This window comes from Micrasema longulum, unplaced genomic scaffold (assembly GCF_059751315.1).
Source record: "Micrasema longulum isolate JH-2025_06_02 unplaced genomic scaffold, ASM5975131v1 h1tg000133l, whole genome shotgun sequence".
Taxonomy (NCBI): domain Eukaryota; kingdom Metazoa; phylum Arthropoda; class Insecta; order Trichoptera; family Brachycentridae; genus Micrasema; species Micrasema longulum.
Genome location: NW_028277339.1, coordinates 1,401,111 through 1,421,275, shown reverse-complemented (window position 1 = coordinate 1,421,275; position 20,165 = coordinate 1,401,111). Strand labels below are relative to the sequence as shown.

The 20,165-nt window shown below is 33.8% G+C and overlaps 2 protein-coding genes across 5 annotated transcripts; one reads left to right on the top strand and one right to left on the bottom strand.

Moving 5' to 3' along the window:
* Nucleotides 1-6: 6 nt before the first annotated feature.
* On the bottom strand, nt 7-7,280 carry LOC148284302 (methylosome protein WDR77-like). Its single transcript, XM_088242289.1, has 7 exons — nt 7,128-7,280; nt 6,197-6,347; nt 5,917-6,077; nt 5,097-5,294; nt 3,660-3,828; nt 2,316-2,493; nt 7-513 (listed from the first exon to the last, which is right to left on the bottom strand). Exons 2-7 carry the CDS (start codon nt 6,297-6,299, stop codon nt 318-320), a joined length of 1,005 nt encoding a protein of 334 aa, XP_088098415.1. The 5' UTR covers nt 6,300-6,347; nt 7,128-7,280; the 3' UTR covers nt 7-317.
* Nucleotides 6,679-19,685, top strand: LOC148284301 (uncharacterized). Of its 4 annotated transcripts, XM_088242242.1 has the most exons (9): nt 6,679-7,086; nt 7,706-7,803; nt 9,363-9,571; nt 9,876-10,633; nt 11,091-11,291; nt 11,921-12,023; nt 12,111-12,300; nt 15,176-15,385; nt 18,870-19,685. In XM_088242242.1, the coding sequence occupies exons 1-9, from the start codon at nt 6,967-6,969 to the stop codon at nt 19,372-19,374; spliced, it is 2,394 nt and encodes a 797-aa protein (XP_088098368.1). In that variant the 5' UTR covers nt 6,679-6,966; the 3' UTR covers nt 19,375-19,685. The 4 variants fall into 4 exon arrangements, with proteins under 4 accessions (XP_088098368.1, XP_088098388.1, XP_088098375.1 ...); XM_088242249.1 differs by lacking the exon at nt 7,706-7,803 and having other exon boundaries at nt 6,967-7,086; XM_088242254.1 differs by lacking the exons at nt 6,679-7,086; nt 9,363-9,571 and having other exon boundaries at nt 7,711-7,803.
* The last annotated feature ends 480 nt before the right edge of the window (nt 19,686-20,165 follow it).

Here is a 20,165-nt window from a genome sequence, read left to right as displayed (position 1 = left end):
TATATATTTATCGAAATTATTTTAATAAAAATAAAAAAAACATACCGTGCATAATTTCTTAGGATACATTTACAAAATCAATAATAATTGGTTGAAAAGTCTGTTTAAAAAAATTTACATATTTTTGTTGAACTTTTTAGTTTTTTTTAGAACAAGCAGATTTACTGAGTTAAATTATGGATTTACAAAAAAATTGTTTAAGGTCAAATAAAAAACTTTTAAAAAATTGACAGAAAGATTTCCATGTTTTAAAAGGGGAACATTTAATAGAGCACAATAATTTTTAATTGATATGATTGAGCGAACACATCACTTGCTTAATTAATTGAATGTTCCAGAACCTTCTCATCCCAGCCACAAGAATAGAGAATATTTTTTTCAGTTTTGTTCCAAACAAACCCTCTAACATAATCCGTATGCTTTGAGTCTTGATAAACCAATTTAAGATCTCTACTTGAGAATTTGTATACATTTACTATGTTTGAATCTCCACAAACAGCCATCATTTGAGACCTACGAAATAAAAAGCACCGTTAATTATCGAGAGGGTGAAATCCAGTATGTACATAATATGTATATGTATAGATTTGGACATATGAAAAATATTTTCGATTAAATGTATAAAAATCTCAGAGTAATAATGCATCAACCTATAGAGAAACCCTATCACTATGTTTCATAGAACGCAAGCGATGTTGGTTAGCAACAAATTGGCGGCCATTTTGTTTTGTTTGACAACATACGCGTAATGGTTCTATCGGATGCTTTTGTCGCTGTGCTTGGCTTTGTTTGTAAATAACTTGGATATTTACGTTAAAATAAATAAAAATCAACAATGGTGAATTGCAGTATGTTTGGTTACAACAGTAGGAGCGTCAAAGGTGTTAAAGAAGTCAGTTTTCACAGGTAATTGATTTAGAATATTTTACTATGATTTACATTGATTTTTGGCATTTATTGTCCCGACACGTATATTATGTTGCTTAAAAACATTCCTTATATCAACATATTTACTTCAGATACTATTTTTTCTCAATTTAGAGGATAAATTTGTGCATTAAAGTATGTTTACTGTTGATTGTGACAGTTGATTATGGGCAATGTCGGGGCCGCACTAGGCATGCATTTAAATTTTGAGTCTTTATCGAGTAGAGGTTGATTCAAATTTTACTCGAAAATAGCAATGTTAACCTTGAAATCGCATCTAAAATGATGTGTCCAAATTTCAGACCGCTACGACTTGCCGTTTCGGAGATGTGACAGACAAACAAACAAACTCAACACAGGACTTTGGTTCCATGGAGTTGGGATTTATGTCTCAATAAATGTAACATAAGTTTATTGTGAATAAAATGAATAAATAAATAAAATAATAAACACACACATGTATTTTCAGTTGCAGAAAATAAATATGGGCGAATTATAGAAAAATTAATTGGAATAACCCTGCAATAATAAATACACAGGTACACATTTAAAAGTATTTACAATGCAAATTAATATCCATTAGGCAGTTCTCGACCTAAATACGGCCCATTGTTTTGCTGCGAACTGTAGCTAACTTATTACCCAATAGTGATAGAATGGTTTTCCTACGTTTGGGCTCCTATACAGCTTGGCGCATTATTACTCTGAGATAAAAATAAATGTATTCACATGTATAGAAAAACATGTTTATAATTATCATAATAGAAATCAGATTTATTCATAATTTGAGATGTGTGTTAAGAGCTTTTATTTAATTTAATTCAAATGCAGATTTCGAATCTATGTATTATTGAAGAGTCCACTGCTATAATGATGAACATCCAAAATATGTCAAATTTAAACTAAGTACGCAATTTGATTGCTTTATTCACGTGGTAACTTTTCAAATTAAAAAACTTTGATATATCGAAAAATATTAATGTCCTTGGACAAAAATGACCACCATCTTGTTGCATCATTTCTGTCAGTTTGGCTCTCTATTTACTTAAACGGGAGTTTCGCATCAACTGTTTGAAACTTTCAAAAGCAAATATCTCAAAACTACAAGATAGGACATTTATCATTATTGCACTGGACCCTTCATTTATAAATATTCGTTTTTAAATAATCTGAGAAATATTCATAAAATATTTTTATAGAATAAACACCAAAGCCCGCAACGAGAATGTCTTTTTAGCACGCATTTAGTATGTAAAATGCACTAAAAAAGTGTTCTCTACACGCACTATACCATTCAGAATACCACCCCTGCTCACAATTAATGTGGAAAGAGAAATAACATATAAAAATTACAACAGTAATAAAGGAAACATTTTAAATTAACTTACTCTGGAGAAAATTCCAATTTATCAATAGGGTAATCACATTTAGAGGTGTAGAGAATGGATTCTGGGATCGTGCTGCGTTTATCACGAACAATGATTTCACCGTTTTCATACCCAACTGCAAATATATGGTCAGACAGCCAACACACGCATCGAGCAGCGCAAGAAGGTCCGGTATAAACTGAAACAAGAATTAGAATCTTCAATTACTTTCAACTCAATCTTAATATTATACAATTGTGTAATTTCATTCCCACAAATCAGGCGAGATGTAACATGGTAATGTTGCTGTGAGAGATGTATAATTTAGGGTACTAAACCTTATGTTTGTAAAAATTCAGATTAGAAAAAAGAGAAGAAAAGAAAACTACTCTGCCAGCAGATAGAGAATATAAAAGGTTAAGAAATTAAATTTGTATATATTTTATCGCTTTGCCAGAACTACAAGGCTGTAACTGTAAATAACATTATTTTGAGTACAATGAGAATGAATATTTGAAAATTGACCGCAATTCAATTATTTGCTGTAGATAACCAAAAATTGTATATTGCTAGGGCAATTTAGTGCCTTACTATAGTTAAATATCTATTATTTTTACCCAGAAATATGTTTTAAGGTGAATTTATAAACCTACAACAAATTTGCATATATGGCTTCATAGTTTGAATAAAAGAATATTAAAATGCACCTTTTGATCATATTTTTTTGATTGAAAGTATGATTTTACACAAAAACATTTTATTTTTTATAAATAAATAAAAATAAGATGGTTGTGCAATTTTAGTCATATCGTCGTCTATCTTTCGAAAAGGCGCATATCGATTTTGTCGAAATTGAGTTATGAATATTTCAATAAAAATTAAGTTATATTTTTACAGGCACGTGGCGCAGTCAGTTAGACGGCCAACTGTGAAACTGGCGTCGCGGGTTCGATTCCCGCCAGTCGCAAGAAAAAAATCCAAATAAGATTTTTTCTCAATTGGTCTCAATTGGGTGTTGTAGGGTATTTTTCGTTACCACCTTCCATATCCCCTCTTTCCCACCTGCTGACAAGCCTCAAAATAGAGGCTTATCGGGTTATTCCTTTAAAAAAAAAAAATATGGAATAATTGGGCATTATGGTATCTTAAAATAATTTTTAAAAACCCAGCAAAATACAGTACGATTATTTTTGAAGGAAAAAACTCGATTACAGTAGCAAAATTACATCCACGCTCGAGCAAAGTCACATTTAATGATAGCGATCTCAGCAGAAATTGAAAAAAAACCTTGCGAGTGAGGAAAGCTTCGTAGCCACTACACCACGGAAACCATTAGGAACTAAATATTAAATCATACATAATTACCATTAACTTCCTTGTCAGTTGCTCTTGTGTTCCACAGTGCAACAGAACCATCTAAACTGCTTGATAAGAAGATATTTTGGGATATAGGATGCCACGCAACGTCGGTAACAATGTAAGTGTGCGCAGGGTTATATGAGACTGTTGGAATCATATTCGCTAAATCCCAAACCTTAAAAAAAGAAGTCTTGTTAATTACTAAATTCACCACCTCCGTATTATATTTTTCCAAAAACGGATTAATCTCTAAATGAGCATTTTTAAGCAAATTGATTGTGTAGTTTTTTTTTTTTTTGAGTTTGACAATACTGTAGATTAAAAAAATATTGTTTAAAACCCAAAAAAATACAGAAATTCAAGAGAATAAAGATAATAAAACTGATAGCAGGAGTAAATACTAGTATTTTATAAAAATATAAATCTGGTTCGAATAATTGCTGTTTTCGAGGAATGGATTTCAGTGATAGAACGTGGAAAACTGAGGCTAACGTAACGTAGTGATCCCGATATACAGTTGTATAATTCTAGGTACTTAAGTAATAATTGAACGCATCGTTTTCAGCATTTGCAATGATTATAACTAAGGGAAGAACCGTACATAAAAACCTTCAGTCTACATAATCTTCATATGTAATATAAATATGTATGTGTTTGTGTGTGCATGTGTATATATACTTGTATGTATAAATGTACATTTATGCTTTTATTTATTTATTTATGCATTACAAATGCCTTGACTCAACACAGATTTTATAGTGAGTCGGTGCAAGTTCACGGGTACACGGGTAATGTCACTATAAGCTATCTTCTTCTTCCGGTGCCTTGTCGGGTCCCCTTGACGTTGACGATCATTCCAGCGAAAGCATCTCTGTCCTGCACTACTCTCATATTCCGCAGCCAGGAAGACTGCTTATTTATGTACTTGCCATTACGATTCCTGGGAAAAGGTGACCAGAGTGGTTTCCCGTTGCCTTCTCTGGTGGAATTTCCTGTCAGGGTTACTTTCCCTTAGCTGGTTGGTTCTGGTTAGTAGGCGCCAGAAACTCGCCTTTCATTCTCTCGTTATCTGCTGTGATCACACCGTTACGAGTGTGATCCCATTGCCCAGGGTTAGCAACGTGAATGCTAACGAGTTGGACTAGTCAGTAGAATTGCCGATATATCTTTGCATTTAATAAATTATTTATGTGTTATGTTGTGATTGAATAAATAATTAAAGCAATTATTATATATTATACTATTTACTATGTCAAATAGTATTGGAAATATACACTCAGATGTGCAGGCGCGCCCATAAATGTAAAAATTTTCATTCGACACAAAGAGGTTAACTATTTTTTAACATGTTTTTGTATTATTATTTGAAACCATGGCACTTTGCTGTTGAATGTAGTGCCTACCAATCAGCGTATATTAAATAAATCCGATAAAAGAACTTACTTTAATGCAGTTGTCGGCTCCACCGGTAAGACCAATATTTTCACCTGAGATGACGTCGACTGCCAGAATCGCTTCATCGTGATCAGTACAGCTACAAGCAACAGACCATGATTTTTGCTCAGTCCCACTACCTAGCTCGCTCCAGTTGAGTCCTTTAGCCCAAATGCGAAGTTCACCTTTATCATCAGCAACTATCATCTAGAAAATAAATAATGATGGTCATTTTATTTTTATGTCGGCATCGGACCTAGGTTAGGTACAAGAATTAACAGGAATTAGTGAGCCGACGCATATGGTATTTATAAATTTATAAAAATAAAAAAAAGACAGATTGTGGTCTGTTGAGACTGTTGAAATTCTAGACCCCATTTACAAAATTTAAGTCTTTTTTGGTTGATATTTACATACTGAAGCAAGATTACCAATCATCTTGCAGCTACAAAGCGCATGGGCGAGTGGAATTCTAGCAACTTAAAATTATATCAATAAATTTGCAAAAAATAAACGTGTTCAAGCGCTGTTTCAACAGTATGGTTAACAAAATAAAGAAATATATCCGAAGGGTAGCTTCTTTAGATAGTAGGTATCATAATTACTGCCGGACATGTGGCTAACAAGATGCTCGCTGATTTCTGGAAGATGGTAGATGCACATATGAGCCATTACCGAAGGATGGTGCGTATTGTTCTAATGACTTGGTGTCCATTTTGGTCTGAATTGTTTCGTTCTAGTTGGAAATAAAAAACTTCATCATAAAATAAATAAACTTAGATGAAACCATGTTCACTAAAATATTAAATGATAATAAGGATATAATTACTTTTGAGGAGTCACTCAAGAAGCATCCGTCAGTTATGGAGTTTTCCATGGGAATACTTTCTGTAACATTTGAAGTGATTTGCTGAGGAGAAACTGCAAAATCCACCATGCCTTCCCAATATCTACCATTTAGATCCGAGGCACCGACTATCGTGGAACCGTCTTTAAGAAGAAGAAAAAACAATATTTAATAGAATATAAATAACGTAAGTAATTTATTGTAATTAATTATTTCGATTTTTTTCAATAATATCAGATCTTGTTAAAAACGTGTTTTTTACCTGAGTGCATATCAATGAAATTCATCATTTTGCGTACATTTCTTTCTTGGTGCGCTTTGTACAAATCGGCATTTAAGTTCGGTGGATGTAAATCAAAAGACATCTTGTAAACAAATATTTTTTTGTGAAATGGTAAAAAAATGTTTTGTCACTAAAACACAAGAAATAGTACTTTTATAATGTTTTAAATTTAACTTAATTACTTCACCACCGATAGGAGCGAACTCGCGACAAAATTAAAAGATCCGCTAAGCGATTCTAAACCTAAAATATCTCTAGTCTGTGCCTAAATCAAAAGATTCTTTAGAGCGCGAAAAAGACAACCACGCGAGGCGCCGCGACCAGAGATTAAAAATTCAGTTTGACACTTTGACAGCTAAATTAAGTATTGCCAGTCTGATAATTTCAAAATTCTATATTGATCGGAGCATGAAATATTTGTGTATGTGTCCTTTTAGATGCGATATTATTTGGTTTAAACAGAGAAAATGTAGAACTTTAATGACGAATGACAACCAAAACTGACACAAGATGTCTGACTAACCTAATCTTAAAAAAAGACACAACCTTTACTTATAAAATATTAAAATATTATTACAAACTTAGGATTGTTCAAAGTGTATCAATTAAAATGTAATTATCTAAAATGCTGTGTATTTGAACATGCCGAAGCTGGACATTTAGCATGTAATTTCTAGTGTGAAAGGAATGCACTCGCTGAAATTTTCAGCCGAATAACTTGTTTATTTACAGTTTTCACTATTAAAGCTATGTCTGTTGTCATTAAAAAAGAAGCTGATAGCCGTCCTCGGGTTGAATGTCTCAATGAAAAAGTTTCTACTTTGTCTAGTTTAGATTTAGAAATTGATTCAGAAAAATCCTATAGTAATGTAAGTATAATGAGCTACTATTTTTCTTTATTATCACTTACCATTTTCAATCTCGCTGACGGTAGGAATATCACACGACACATTTATAAGCGTTGCATGTCATTGATAGATGTACTTTGAATGCTTCATTTTTATGTGTATTTAACTCTAGATAAAAAAACTAAAGTACTTAAATGTTGAATCAAAATGAAACTAAAATATTTTATCCTTGGATCTCTGCATAAATAAGGTGTTTTGAAACAATTCGTCACTCGTTGCCTGTCCTTTCCTTTCCTAACGGCACATAGAGAACTGCAATTGGAATATCCTCTCCAGTGTTATATTTTTATTTAATTACATGAAGATTAGATCATCATCAACACACCGTTATTGCATTGAGAAATCATTTTAAATAAATATTTTTAATTGGACTCGGCCGGGAATAAAATCGGGGAGACTAACCCCTTAACTAGGGGGTGCAATTTATGATTCTACTGGATATAATTTAATTATCTGTTGTAATGAGGATTTTCAATATTTGCAATGAAGTTTTGGGATTCTGGATACTACTTTTTATACATTTTTATTGTTGTTTGGGAATATTTTCTCTCTTAACTATTTTTTTTATTTGTTTCGTCAGGAACCTTTATGTTCTTCAGCATCAAAAGAAAAATTGAGCGATAATGTTTCTTCAAAAAATATCAAGGATGAAGTTTCTGAAGCAACTGAAGATGAAAGGTAAAGGGAAATTATTTTTCCATTTAAATAGAGTGCGACAGCATAACTTGTTGATTTCAATCGGGCGCCAGGAAGCGAGGTTTGGCTGCTAGATGGTACGGATGATTTCATTTGAGTGAGTGGTTCAGGAATTTTATTTCCCTTCCTCTTTAGCACTGAGAATGCTTTGGACGAAGGAACTGTGTGCCTTTACTATAGATGCTTACTCTTCGTACAGTCACTCGACCATCGCCACCCTGCGAACATTCCGTGCTCACTTCAATATTGCCGCCCAAGCTTGTATTCCCGGCTGATTGCAATTGATTATTATGTGGGTAAACACATTCAGGGAAAATTCAAATGTGGAAATGAAAAGAACAGGGGTAGAACGGCCCACGAGATCAGCCCAAAACATATAGAGAATTAGATTGCAGTTGATATTGTCAAAAATGTTTTTTTTCTGCCAAATCTTGACAAAATGGATGCTGGGAACGTTTGGTTTCAACATTGTGGAGCCACGGCACACGCGGCGTGAACTGCAATGGGAATTTTGTGGGAACAAAAAGGCCTGGGCGCCTGACCTCTTTAAGGGGCAATCTTCAGTGGCCAGCGTGCTCACCCGATTTAGCCCCTTAAGACTTTTTTTTGGGTTATCTCAATTCTATCATGTACACTGATCGTCCGAGAACCCTTGCTCAACTGAATGACAATATTTGCCGAGCAACAACCAGCATACCCTTCGCTATGCTAGAAAGAGTGGACTGACTCTTCAGAATTCGAGTAAAACACTTCATCGCCAATGGGAGGCCCCACTTGCCTTCTTTTCTATTGACCTTCCGAATCACCAAATTATGCTCCGCACCCTCTATTACTTCACCAGTTTACTGTCTACTAAAAACAGCCATCACCCATGACTTCCTCAACTATGAGTTTTTAAATAGTTTTAAATTTAAATTATAAGTTTGAGCATCTACTTATCCAAAAGTAAATGGATTAAAAAGTGTACTTGAGGATTTCTTTAAATACACATAATATTCGCCTAAAATATTTTGGAAATAATAAATTAAGTGGCTAAAAAAATATACAGAGAAAAGGAATCTTAAGATAGTGAAAATGTCAAAACATAAAGAATTGCAATTTAAAACAAAAATAATTACGCATTATTACATGCCCCGACCTGTGGAGTATGCAAATCAGGGACAAGCATTGTGGACAAAATTAAAAAAGAGGTGTTACATTGGTTTGATAATATAGAGCGACAGCAAAAAAGCTAATTAACAATCGTAATTTTCAATCCAGTAAAATGGCTAAATAGTGCAGAGCCAATTACACCATATAACAAAAAAAAAACCTATTTAATTTTCATAGAACAATAAAAAAAATAATAATGTTGATGGATGCAGAAAACGAGAAAGACTTAGAAGGAAAGAAGTAGAAAAAGAATGAATGAGTGTATGAATGTAGAGGAAGCGAGATCTATATGCAAAGACAAAGTGATGTGACGTTATTACCTCTGCGGGAAAACAGCGCGATGGTTTGTTGTTGTTGTTATTATTACATGAAATAATTTACGGTCTTAGTATGGCAGTAGAAGCGTTGTGGCAGTTGGGCGGCGGTGGATACAATGAGAAAGATGAATCACAACGTGACACCATTTATACTGAAAGTCCGGAGCCAGAACCAGTCAGATATCCTGTCATCAAATCCACCTATACTCTGATTCAATGTGAAGACTGCTCTATATCCTTCCCAACAGAAACTGATTTACAACTTCATCTTTCTTCTTGTGGTATAAACTTTATAATTTGTATTTACCTGTCTATCTTTTCCCACACGACTTATGATTAATGTTTTATTTGTAATTATAAATTATGTTTAAATAATGCATGTAAATTATTATGAATTTAATGAATAATAAAACTCAACCTAGTCTAAATATCATGCTTAAAATAGTATATTTTTTTGGCATTCATTTATCTTGAAATTGTGTAATATATATATAGAGTATGTACTGAAAATAATTCATTGACGCTTTTTAAAGTTAATTTAATATTTGTTTATATGCTTTTTTCAAAATATGCATTTATTTTCAGAAAACCGCATTAAGAAATTATTTACTTGCAATATCTGCACAGCTATTTTTGATACTAAAATTAATTACGATAATCACATTATTTGTCACGAAGTGGTGAGACCATATTCCTGCCGATCCTGTGGCATGCTCTTCAAACTTAAAGGAGAGTTACAAAGTCACTCGTGCCAACAAATGCTTCGAAACTTACAGTGCAATATTTGCGGCCTAGAGTTCAGCCGTGCATCCAGTTTGACTAATCATATGAAGGTACACACATACACACCGGGTAGAGGATTGGCGGAGTTTACATCCATGACCAGTGACCCGAGTTTATTAGAACCTGTGTATTCTAGTACTTGGTCTCCAAACGAAAACCAAAGCCTACCACCTCTTTTGCCACAATTAGACATACAATCTGCCAGTTTTTATCACCAAAGTTCCTCAGATATTTCCGGATGGAATATGAATCATCTTGGACTGCCGGAAGATTTACCAGATTCTATGGATATTGCTCAAGAAATGACTGTCAACACTACATCATATTTGAATGTACTGAATTCGCAACCCTCATTTCAAAGTGAATTTGATGAAATGAATGGTTCTGGAGATTCTCTTGAATATAACCATATACCAGATAAAGAAAGGATGACACTAACACAACAAAATCAAATTGATCTAGTTTCAGATTCTATAAATTTTCCTGTGAAAGTAGAAATATTAAAATATCCTATAGCCGCAATCAAAGATACTCAACCAGTACTTTTGGAAACAATACAGGTAAACAATATTTACAATACATTTATGTACTCTAATGAGATAAATTAATGTTCTCTACTAAACACTGCTTTTATACAATTTCAATATGTATCATTTTTTCCATATACCAGGTGCATTTCACCCGAGTATATTAATTTTCAGGGTTGATCGAGAATGCCATCAATATAAATAAAGAAATACACAATGTTTTTTAAAAAAACTGTAAAAAATCGGAACTTTAGCAATAGAAACAATGACTGCCATGACCAAAGTTAAAAACATATTAGTAATTTAATTTTGCCTCTTACATCTCTAGCCAGTATGTAAAAATCAGTAATGTTGGCTCGATTACACTCAGTTTAAGTAGTGTCAAAACAAATTTAAATAGGTATATAATCAAACATAGTTTATTCTGTTTCATAATAAGACAAATAATTAAATCAAGAAATTCTAACCCTCCTTATATTTGAAATTTCAGGAGGATTTGATGATCAAAAAGAAACCACATTCTTGTAAATACTGTGGAGTTTCATTTACTCGTGCAAAGGCTCTTGTTTCTCACGAACGTTTACATCAAGATTATTCGAGTGACTTCTTTGAGTGCAATAAATGCGGAGATGTATTTGTCGACATTGAAAATCAAAAAAATCATGTCTGCAATGTGAAACCTAATTTAATGGTAGGTATTTACAATTTTAAAACCCTTTTTTTAATGTCAGTGTTCGTAATTACCAAAGTTTTATTCTTTTTTTGTGTGGCATTTATTGATGCAACGTGGGACAGTGCCAATTCCATGGCATTTATACATTTTGGCATGTATAAATGCCATAGAAATATAATAAAACCAATTATCCAGATTAATGAGTGCCAGACGTTGTCCGGATAATTGGACTAGCCATTAAATTGAGGCAGTGCTTTGAAAGAAAGTAAAAAATTTACTCTATGATCACTTTTTTAATGCTTTTCAAATAATACGGCGAATTGGAATCACGTTAAAAACTTACTTAAACATGTCCAGCAAAGTTAATTGCTTTGACGAAGAAACTCATTTACGATCAGCGAGATCGGAGTTTATTCCCTGATGATGATCCGGATATTTGGCAATCCGGAAACGGGAGTTTTACCGTATTTGTTAAAAATATTGTCTCATACAAAAACCAACTAGCATGGAAATAATAAAAATAACATTATGTTACTGTATTTTGGGTAGAAGAAATGTCAGTTATTGAGGTTTCTTTTGTATTGAAAATTAACATTAAAACAGCTAAAAGTAAGTTTTTTATTCATGTGGTTTATTCTTTTTCACAGAAATCTCAGGCTACTAAAACACATATCGCTACATCATCTCAAGTAACCTCTAAAATGCCTACATTAGAAAATACTTCTGAACTAGATGAGTACTCCGTTAATGGTAATATACTGTTTTATTGACTTTAAATATTGTATTCAAGTAATATAAAGATATCTGAAAGAATACTGCTATTTTTTTTGTTTTTAGACCAAGGTTCTTCTCTTTCTACAAATTTAGTTAAACAAAAACAAACAAAACACGCCTGTCAGCAATGTTCAAAACGTTTCACAACCAAGCAAAAAATGTTTCGACATATGTGGATACATAGAGAAAAAACATTTTCTTGTGAAATATGTGGAGAGACATTTTCGTTACAAAGTGAACTTGACAATCATAGGTAAAAATATAGAATACATATTCAACAATATTAATATTTTAAGGTCGTTAAAATACTAGATTTTAACAAAATCATCATTCCCTTTCTGCACCTAATGGCGCATAGGGCACCGCATTGGTACACCGATTGCAGCAAATCTTTATTATTTTTGTTACATGAAGGTAAGATGATCAGTCTTACGCTCCGGGGACTATGAAATATTCTAGTGTAAAAACGCCTTTTTAAATAAATATTTCTTGTCAACCATGTCGGGAATCGAACCCGAGACCTCTTGCTTAGTAGACAAACGAACTGACCATTACACCACCAGGCGGACAACAAAATAGATAGGTTATACGGCTACATTTCAATATTTGGTTTGTCAACATTCCATAAAAATAATGTAATTTGTCTTCCTCACTGGACATGCATATTATATTTTGCTTTTATATGTGTGTAGGTTTTTTTTAAATGAAATAAATACAATAAGAAATATTTTAAGAGCTGTTTCCAAAATATTAAAAATAGCATTTATAAAAAAATTCTTTAAAAATATTTTATGCCCCCTCTCATTTGAATTTCACTGACTGTAAAGTGTAATCACATTAAATACATTCCAGTCTGACAATACAAAACTAAATGTGTTTATTTATTTATTATCAATATTTAAAGCATTAACTTTGTGGTCATACATTTTACTAAATGTTATTAAACATTTGTATGTAACCACTTGCCGACTTTTCTATGTCTACCGGTTTCAAGACGTACCCGTCTCTTCGTCAGGATACCAATTAAACCAACATGTAAAACTCTCTATACACCTTCACCATAGTTGTTGCACAAAAATATAAAACCAAGAAGATTTTAATAAGCACATGCACTGATTAAATTATGAAAATATTCTACATATGTAGTTTGAGATATAGTTGAAAAAGGGTAATGGGGATGGAGGGAGGGGATGAGCTTAATAGGTTTAATAGGGTAACCATTACAGTGGAACATCGTATAAAGGACTATATTGAAAGTTGGTTTGATTATTGTTCAAAAGAACATTATTTTTAAAGCTTTCCTAATGTGAAATATTTCCATATTATTTACTTTTACCCCTTTATTATTTGTATGTAAGATTTTAACTCCTGTATTTTTATTAAAGTCATTTATTTAAATTGATTAGGTGATTTGCGAATTCAGATAAATTATTATTGTGAAGGCACCTCATATGTTCTTTAACATGAATATCAAAATTTCTTGATGTTCTTCCAACATAAACTGAAGGACAAGAATTGCATTTTAATTGGTAAACCCCCTCCCTCTATCCCCTCTTCCTTTTTTTAACTATTTCTCAAACAACATAGAATATTTTCATAATTTAATCAGTGCATGTTTGTCCTAATCAGTTTATGTGCTTATTAAAATGCATGTCGTGTTGGTTTTATATTTTTGTGCAACAACTGGTGAAGGTGTATAGTGGGTTTTGCACGTTGGTTTGCATGTTGGTTTAATTGGTGTCCTGACGAAGAGACGGGTACGTCTCGCAACCGGTAGACATAGAAAAGTCAGTAAGTGGTTGAATATAGATATTTTAAATATTTAAAAAGGTTTTTTAACATTTTAATTCTAATAATAGGTTTGTTTTCTTATTATAAAAACTTTATTATTTATCTTACACGTTTTAAGTATGCCTTTGGCTACACTCGGGGGAATGTGGCTACAAAATTATGCTTGTCCAGCTCATTACGCAAGAAGAGTATGAAATTATCTGGACCTAATTTATCCACAGAGATGGAGTCTTGGTCCCATTTTGTGACCTCCCCGGTCTCTGGATTTATATCCATTAGATTTTTGCTGCAAATTCGATCCAAAATGAAAATGAAGACAACAAATCAATGAAGCTGTACGACAAATATATGTCGTAGGAAGTGCAAGGCAGATTAAAAGATCTTTTTTAGAAATGTCAAGCTTGTAGTCGTTCTGGTGGCAGGCAATTTGAACACATGTTTTAATTTTTATGTGTAACTCATTTAATTTTAAATAAATACTTGTCTCTTCAGTTTAGAAGTGTTTTTATCCGCAATCCTACAAACAATAAAATTTGTAATCTCTTTTTTTTTAAAGTTAAACATAGTAAATGTTATACCATTTTAAAAACTACATTAAACGAGCTATTTTTTTGCAATAGCATGTCAGGTCAGTGTGGTACATTTTTTTAAAGTATGAAGAGTCAAAATTATGTTTTATCGTTTAATTCATCACTTGGGCAAAAAAAAACAATTTTACAAGCGTAAAGCGCTACTAGTTTAATTTTGAACTATGATAAATAGCAGCGTTATTTAGGATTACATGGATCAAATTTGTAGTTGTGGCATTCAAAAAACTGATCCTTAGGTGTAGATTTTCCCCAAATTTGTAAAAGTGCAAATATCTCGAAAACGAATAAATTTTTACTGATATCATATTTAGATATTCTGATTAGTCGTGAGCTGACCTATTTTACCCCTTAATAGGTTGGCATTTAATTCTGGGACATATTGTATATACATATTATGTATTAAATTTTTGTTTTTAAATATCAGCATTTCAATATATATCCTTTAATTAACAACACCAGGTAAGTTATTTTTACAGGATGATGAAAAACTCCTTATTTTATGAAAGCTTAACAAAAAATTAAATTTTTACTCATAAACTGTCAGCTACTAAAAACTCTAGCCTAATTTCCCTTCAATTCAATACAATAAGATGTTTTTTCATTGTCTCCTAAAAAGAACAAAAATGACTTGCACGGTGTTGTTAGCTAAGCGGCAATATATTATCTTTTGCTTAATGTAACACGACGTTACAGCCGTTTCTAGAGGAATTTTTTTGCAGTATTTTAAGAGTTAACATTTTACATTAGGTTATCTTCTCATCCGACGAATAGTCCACATGGCTGCGCAATATGTGGGAAGTGCTTTGCCTCGCGTCAGGGGCTGTGGGAGCATGCTCGCTCACACCGTGAGGGTGTAGCCCCTCACTCCTGTCCCCAGTGCGGGAAGGCATTTTCCAGTCGCCAGGGCTTCCTCATACATACCCGCACTCACACTGGAGAGAGGCCGTATGGCTGCAGGTCTGTGAACTATCGTGACTTTGTAATTTTGTGATTTGCTATAAGTATTTTTTATGTTTTTAAATTGATATTCCTACACTTTTCTCTTTCATTGAAACATCTTGATATGCTTACAAATACATTCATCTATCAGATACAAGGGTTGCTACTTAAATTTTGAGATATGGCAACACCAGTGTAAATATGTCAAATCTGACATTGTCATCGTAAAGTTTGCCATTTTTAATGGTAAACTTACTCAGAATGTTTTGTCATACGAGTGATATTTGTGTTGTTTACAGATACTTGAAAAATTAATTTTGTTAAAAAAATGGAACTAAATCGTGAACATTTTCATGCGATGATTTTCTTTGACTTTCAACATGGTTTAAACCAACAACAGTGTGCCGATCAACTCGCTGCGACTTTTGGTGATGAAGCACCATCTCAAGCCACCGTGTTTCGCTGGTTTTCTGAATTCAATCGTAGTCGCGCTTCGTTACAGAACGAATTTCGTGAAGGTCGCCCGAAATCGGCTGTTGTTCCAGAAAAAAAATTTGCTTTGCGTGACCTGATATTGCAAGATCATCATGTGACATACCGTGAGATTGAGGCAAGCTTGGGCATTAGTTCCACTCGCATACATTCAACATTTGGTCTTCAAAAAGATTTTTTCGCGTTGGATACCGCATAATTTGAGAATCACTCAAAAAAAGGCTCGTATCGATTGGTACAAACAAATGTAAAAAAAAACAATTGCGGCGCTTCAAAACATGTCTATAAGATCGTGACAGGCAATGAATCATGGATCTATGTATATGAACCCGAAACTAAACAACAATCAACTGTATGGGTCTTTCAAGATGAGCCAAATCCAACAAAGGTTGTTCGCGCACAAAGCACTTCGAAGCAAATGGTCACCTGTTTTTTTCGGAATAACTGAACATGTCGCCACCGTTCCATTAGAGCAACGTAGAACGGTCAATTCTGAATGGTTCACCCCATTTAATTGCCAGAAGTGTTTGGAAAAATAAGGGAAACCAATTGCAGAAGACGAATCATTCTCCACCACAATGCAAGCTGTCACACATTAGCTCAAACAAGTGAATTTTTGAGCATTCAAAACATCGATACACATACTGTCCTGATTTGGCACCCAATGATTTTTTCTTATTCCCGCATATCAAAAATAAATTGCGAGGTCAATGTTTTTCGACGCCTGAAGAAGCTATTGATACGTTCAAATCACATGTTTTGGAGGTACCTCAATCGGACTGGAAAAAGTGCTTCGAAAATTGGTTCAAACGCATGCAAAAGTATATTGATCTTCAAGGAGAATATTTTGAAAAATAATAAAGCCATTTTTACTTGTCTATCTCAAAACTTAAGTAGCAACCCTCGCATTAAATGATTTTCCTTTTGCAAAATAATATCGTAATAAACAAAACATCTATATTTTGTGATGTGTTGGTTATGGGTTATGGTTTAGATCATGGGTCGGCAAACTTTTACTGTAAGAGGGCCAAATATTTTACGTGGGGATCAGTGCGGACCGCATTTAAGTCATATGTCATAATTTTTTCGGTTATTCAGAATTGAAAAAGTTTGCTCACAAATATGATTTACAACCAAACATAGTAACTTTTTTCTGAGCAAACCTTTTTAACTCCTTTTAGTTATTAGACTAATCTAAATGGCCAATCCACCGAGTTTACATTATCGATATCCAATGCGAAGGTGTTTTTGAAAATCTCCATTTTAGGTGAGATCTTTTTAAAATCAGCAAACCGGTTTTTTAATTCAGTTTGAAGTTAGTGCAAAAAATATGAATGAACTCCGTTGTGTATGAAATTGCCCATCACGTGCATTGCAGCGAAAATGTTGCGGGCCGCACCGAGGCGTCTCAGGGGCTACATGCGGCCGCCGGTTGCCAGTCGCTGGTTTGGATTATAAAATGTATCTTAATTACAATTAGATACTTTGATAGATTATAAGCCAAGTAACCAGGCCCATTTTAATTATTTATTTCCAATTTATGGATGCTAAAAGTTTTTTATATTATCCTGTAATATATGTAAATACATATCGTCGCTCTAATTTGAATCCCGCATAAGACACAAATGATAACTATGTTTTCAAACAAACATATACTACTTACTAACCAACTGTTGACTTGCACTGTAAATAAGAATATACATCTTCATATAGATATGCATTATTTGAAAAATATGTTTTATTTATTTTCTGACAACAATTTCTTCGTACAAATAACAGGGATAGATACTATTCTGGACGGTTAAAAATATTCAATCATAATCTTACACATTGAAAAAAATTATTTACTTAAAATAATAAAAATACGAGGGTTGTGTAAAAAATAAGGTTCTCAAATTTTTTTCAGGTTTAAGGCATTTTTTATGTGAACTGAAAAATACATCATTGGAAAGCTTAATTTCTTGACTATTTTTCAACATAATCACCAGATTTTTCAACGCATTTTTGTTGACGACTAATCCACTTTTAGAATCCAGCTTCAAAGAAGTCCGCCGCCAGTCCGTGGAGGAATTTGGTAACCACTTCCTGCACTCTTTCATCAGTCTGGAAACGTTGTCCACCCAAGTGCTTTAATTTTGGAAACAAGTGGAAGTCACTCGGTGCAAGATCAGGGTTGTAGGGAACCTGTTCAAGAGATCCCAGCCAAATTTTTCGATTAAATCCTTGGTTTGGCGAGAGACATGCGGGCGCGCATTGTCGTGGTGCAGTGTAACGGATGTCTGTGCTCCCATCGGAGAATTTCCTACACCATTTGCTGACGTGTTGAACGCTGATACAAGCTTCCCCATAAACTTTACACAACTGTGTATGAATATCAACTGGTGGTAACTTTTTAGCGTGCAAAAATCGGATTACTGCACAAACTTTGCACGTGACGGTGACGTGGCGGTGACGGCGATCAGGGGTTCCATCGCGGATGGCTGTCAGGCCGGCACTGAACGTCGCTGCGAGTTTTACTAAGGCGGGATCTAGAGTAGGGGAATCAGCGCACACAGCGGTGTTGCCGGATTTCGTCTAGCATTTCGCGCAGCAAGTTTACAGCGTTGGGAACCTTATTTTTTACACAACCCTCGTATGTATTCCTTTTATTCCCATAATTATATAAAATAATGATTTACAACCCCTGCTTGCACTTGTATATAACATAGCGATTTCTTTAGTCTCCCATGATGTCGGTTACGACGACGAAACCCGGTCACTGGTAAAAATTATAAATAAAAGTGGACTAAAACTATACACGTATTTTTACTATTATAATTAAAATGCAGTTCCATCAAAAAATTTCAATAGAAAAACTCAATCTATTAAAATTACTTACGTTGTATTCAAGTTAAGGCAACAATATGTTAAATTTGGAGAGTTTTGAAGTAAAATACCTATGAATTAGTAACATTTTGATAAAATCTCAAGTAGAATGAGATCAATTATAAAAAAAAACTTACCATTGTAGATATTGTTGGAAGGCGTTTCGTGATGGTGGGACTCTGAGAAAACACGAGCGTATTCACACCGGGGAACGGCCGCACGTGTGCCCCTTGTGCTGGAGAGCCTTCAATCAGAAAGTGGTGCTAAGGGAACATGTACGTTGGGTACACGCCGCTCCCTCGGGACCTGCGGAACCCCCCTACCCCTGTCCTCTGTGCCCCCAGCTGCTGCCGGACAAAGAAGACCTATGTGCGCATATTGTGAAACACAGCGACACCATTGCCGCCAAAGACAAGCAAAAACCACCAGGGGATGCCCCAAAACTAACAATAAAAAAGGATCTCTTCCTCCCGGATACTGTTAACCAAGTAACCAATCCGCTTGATGACAAAGACAAGGTTTTAATACCTTGTATTTCTGAACCATCAAAATCATCTGATGATGAAACAAAATCTTTTACTTGTGATATGTGCAGTCATTTATTTTATTCTAGACATCAATTACTAGAGCATGTTCGAATACATATTTAGCATTAAGAGAATTGAGTTATTTCATAGAACATTTTCAGGCAAGCTGGTTCATTTTGTTTCAATATTAATTATGTATGTAGGTAAGTTATATACGTAAACATGTAAAAAAAAATTATGAGCTTCCTAATGACACCATTTAATTTATTTATTTTTTTTTACTTAAAATATTGGCATAAACATTTCCTCAAACAATGTCACACTCCTTTGGAAATTAATGAGATAAATTCATGAATGTATTAAAAATCTGATTGATTTCAGTGATTTTTTTTATGTACGTTAAAATATTACATATGGAATAAATCATGAACATATAATTTTTTTATTATTATGCATTATTATTTTTTTTAATTATTACATAAATTTGTTATTTTTATAATCTCTGATAAAATTGTTTTAATTTTACTCCCTAAAACTTCCGTATCTTGTTGCAAAATAACAACAGTTTTGAATATATTTCTTTTTCTTGCGGCGCCTTGTCAAGTCCCCCCGACGTCGGGGATCACCGCAGCGAAAGCATTTTGGTCCTGCGTTTCTCTTATAATCCGAAGCCAGGACTGCTTATTGGATGTACTCGCCATAGTGATTCCTGGGAAAAGATGACTCGAGTGGTTTTCCGTTGCCTTTTTTGGTGGATTTTTCTGTCGGGGTTACCTTCCCTTAGCTGTTCGGTTCTGGTTTGGAGGCGCCAGAAACTCGCCTTTCATCCTCTCGTTATCTGCTGTGATTACACCATTATGAGCCATTTCCCAGGGTTCGCGACGTGGATGCTAACGAGTTGGACTAGTCGGTAG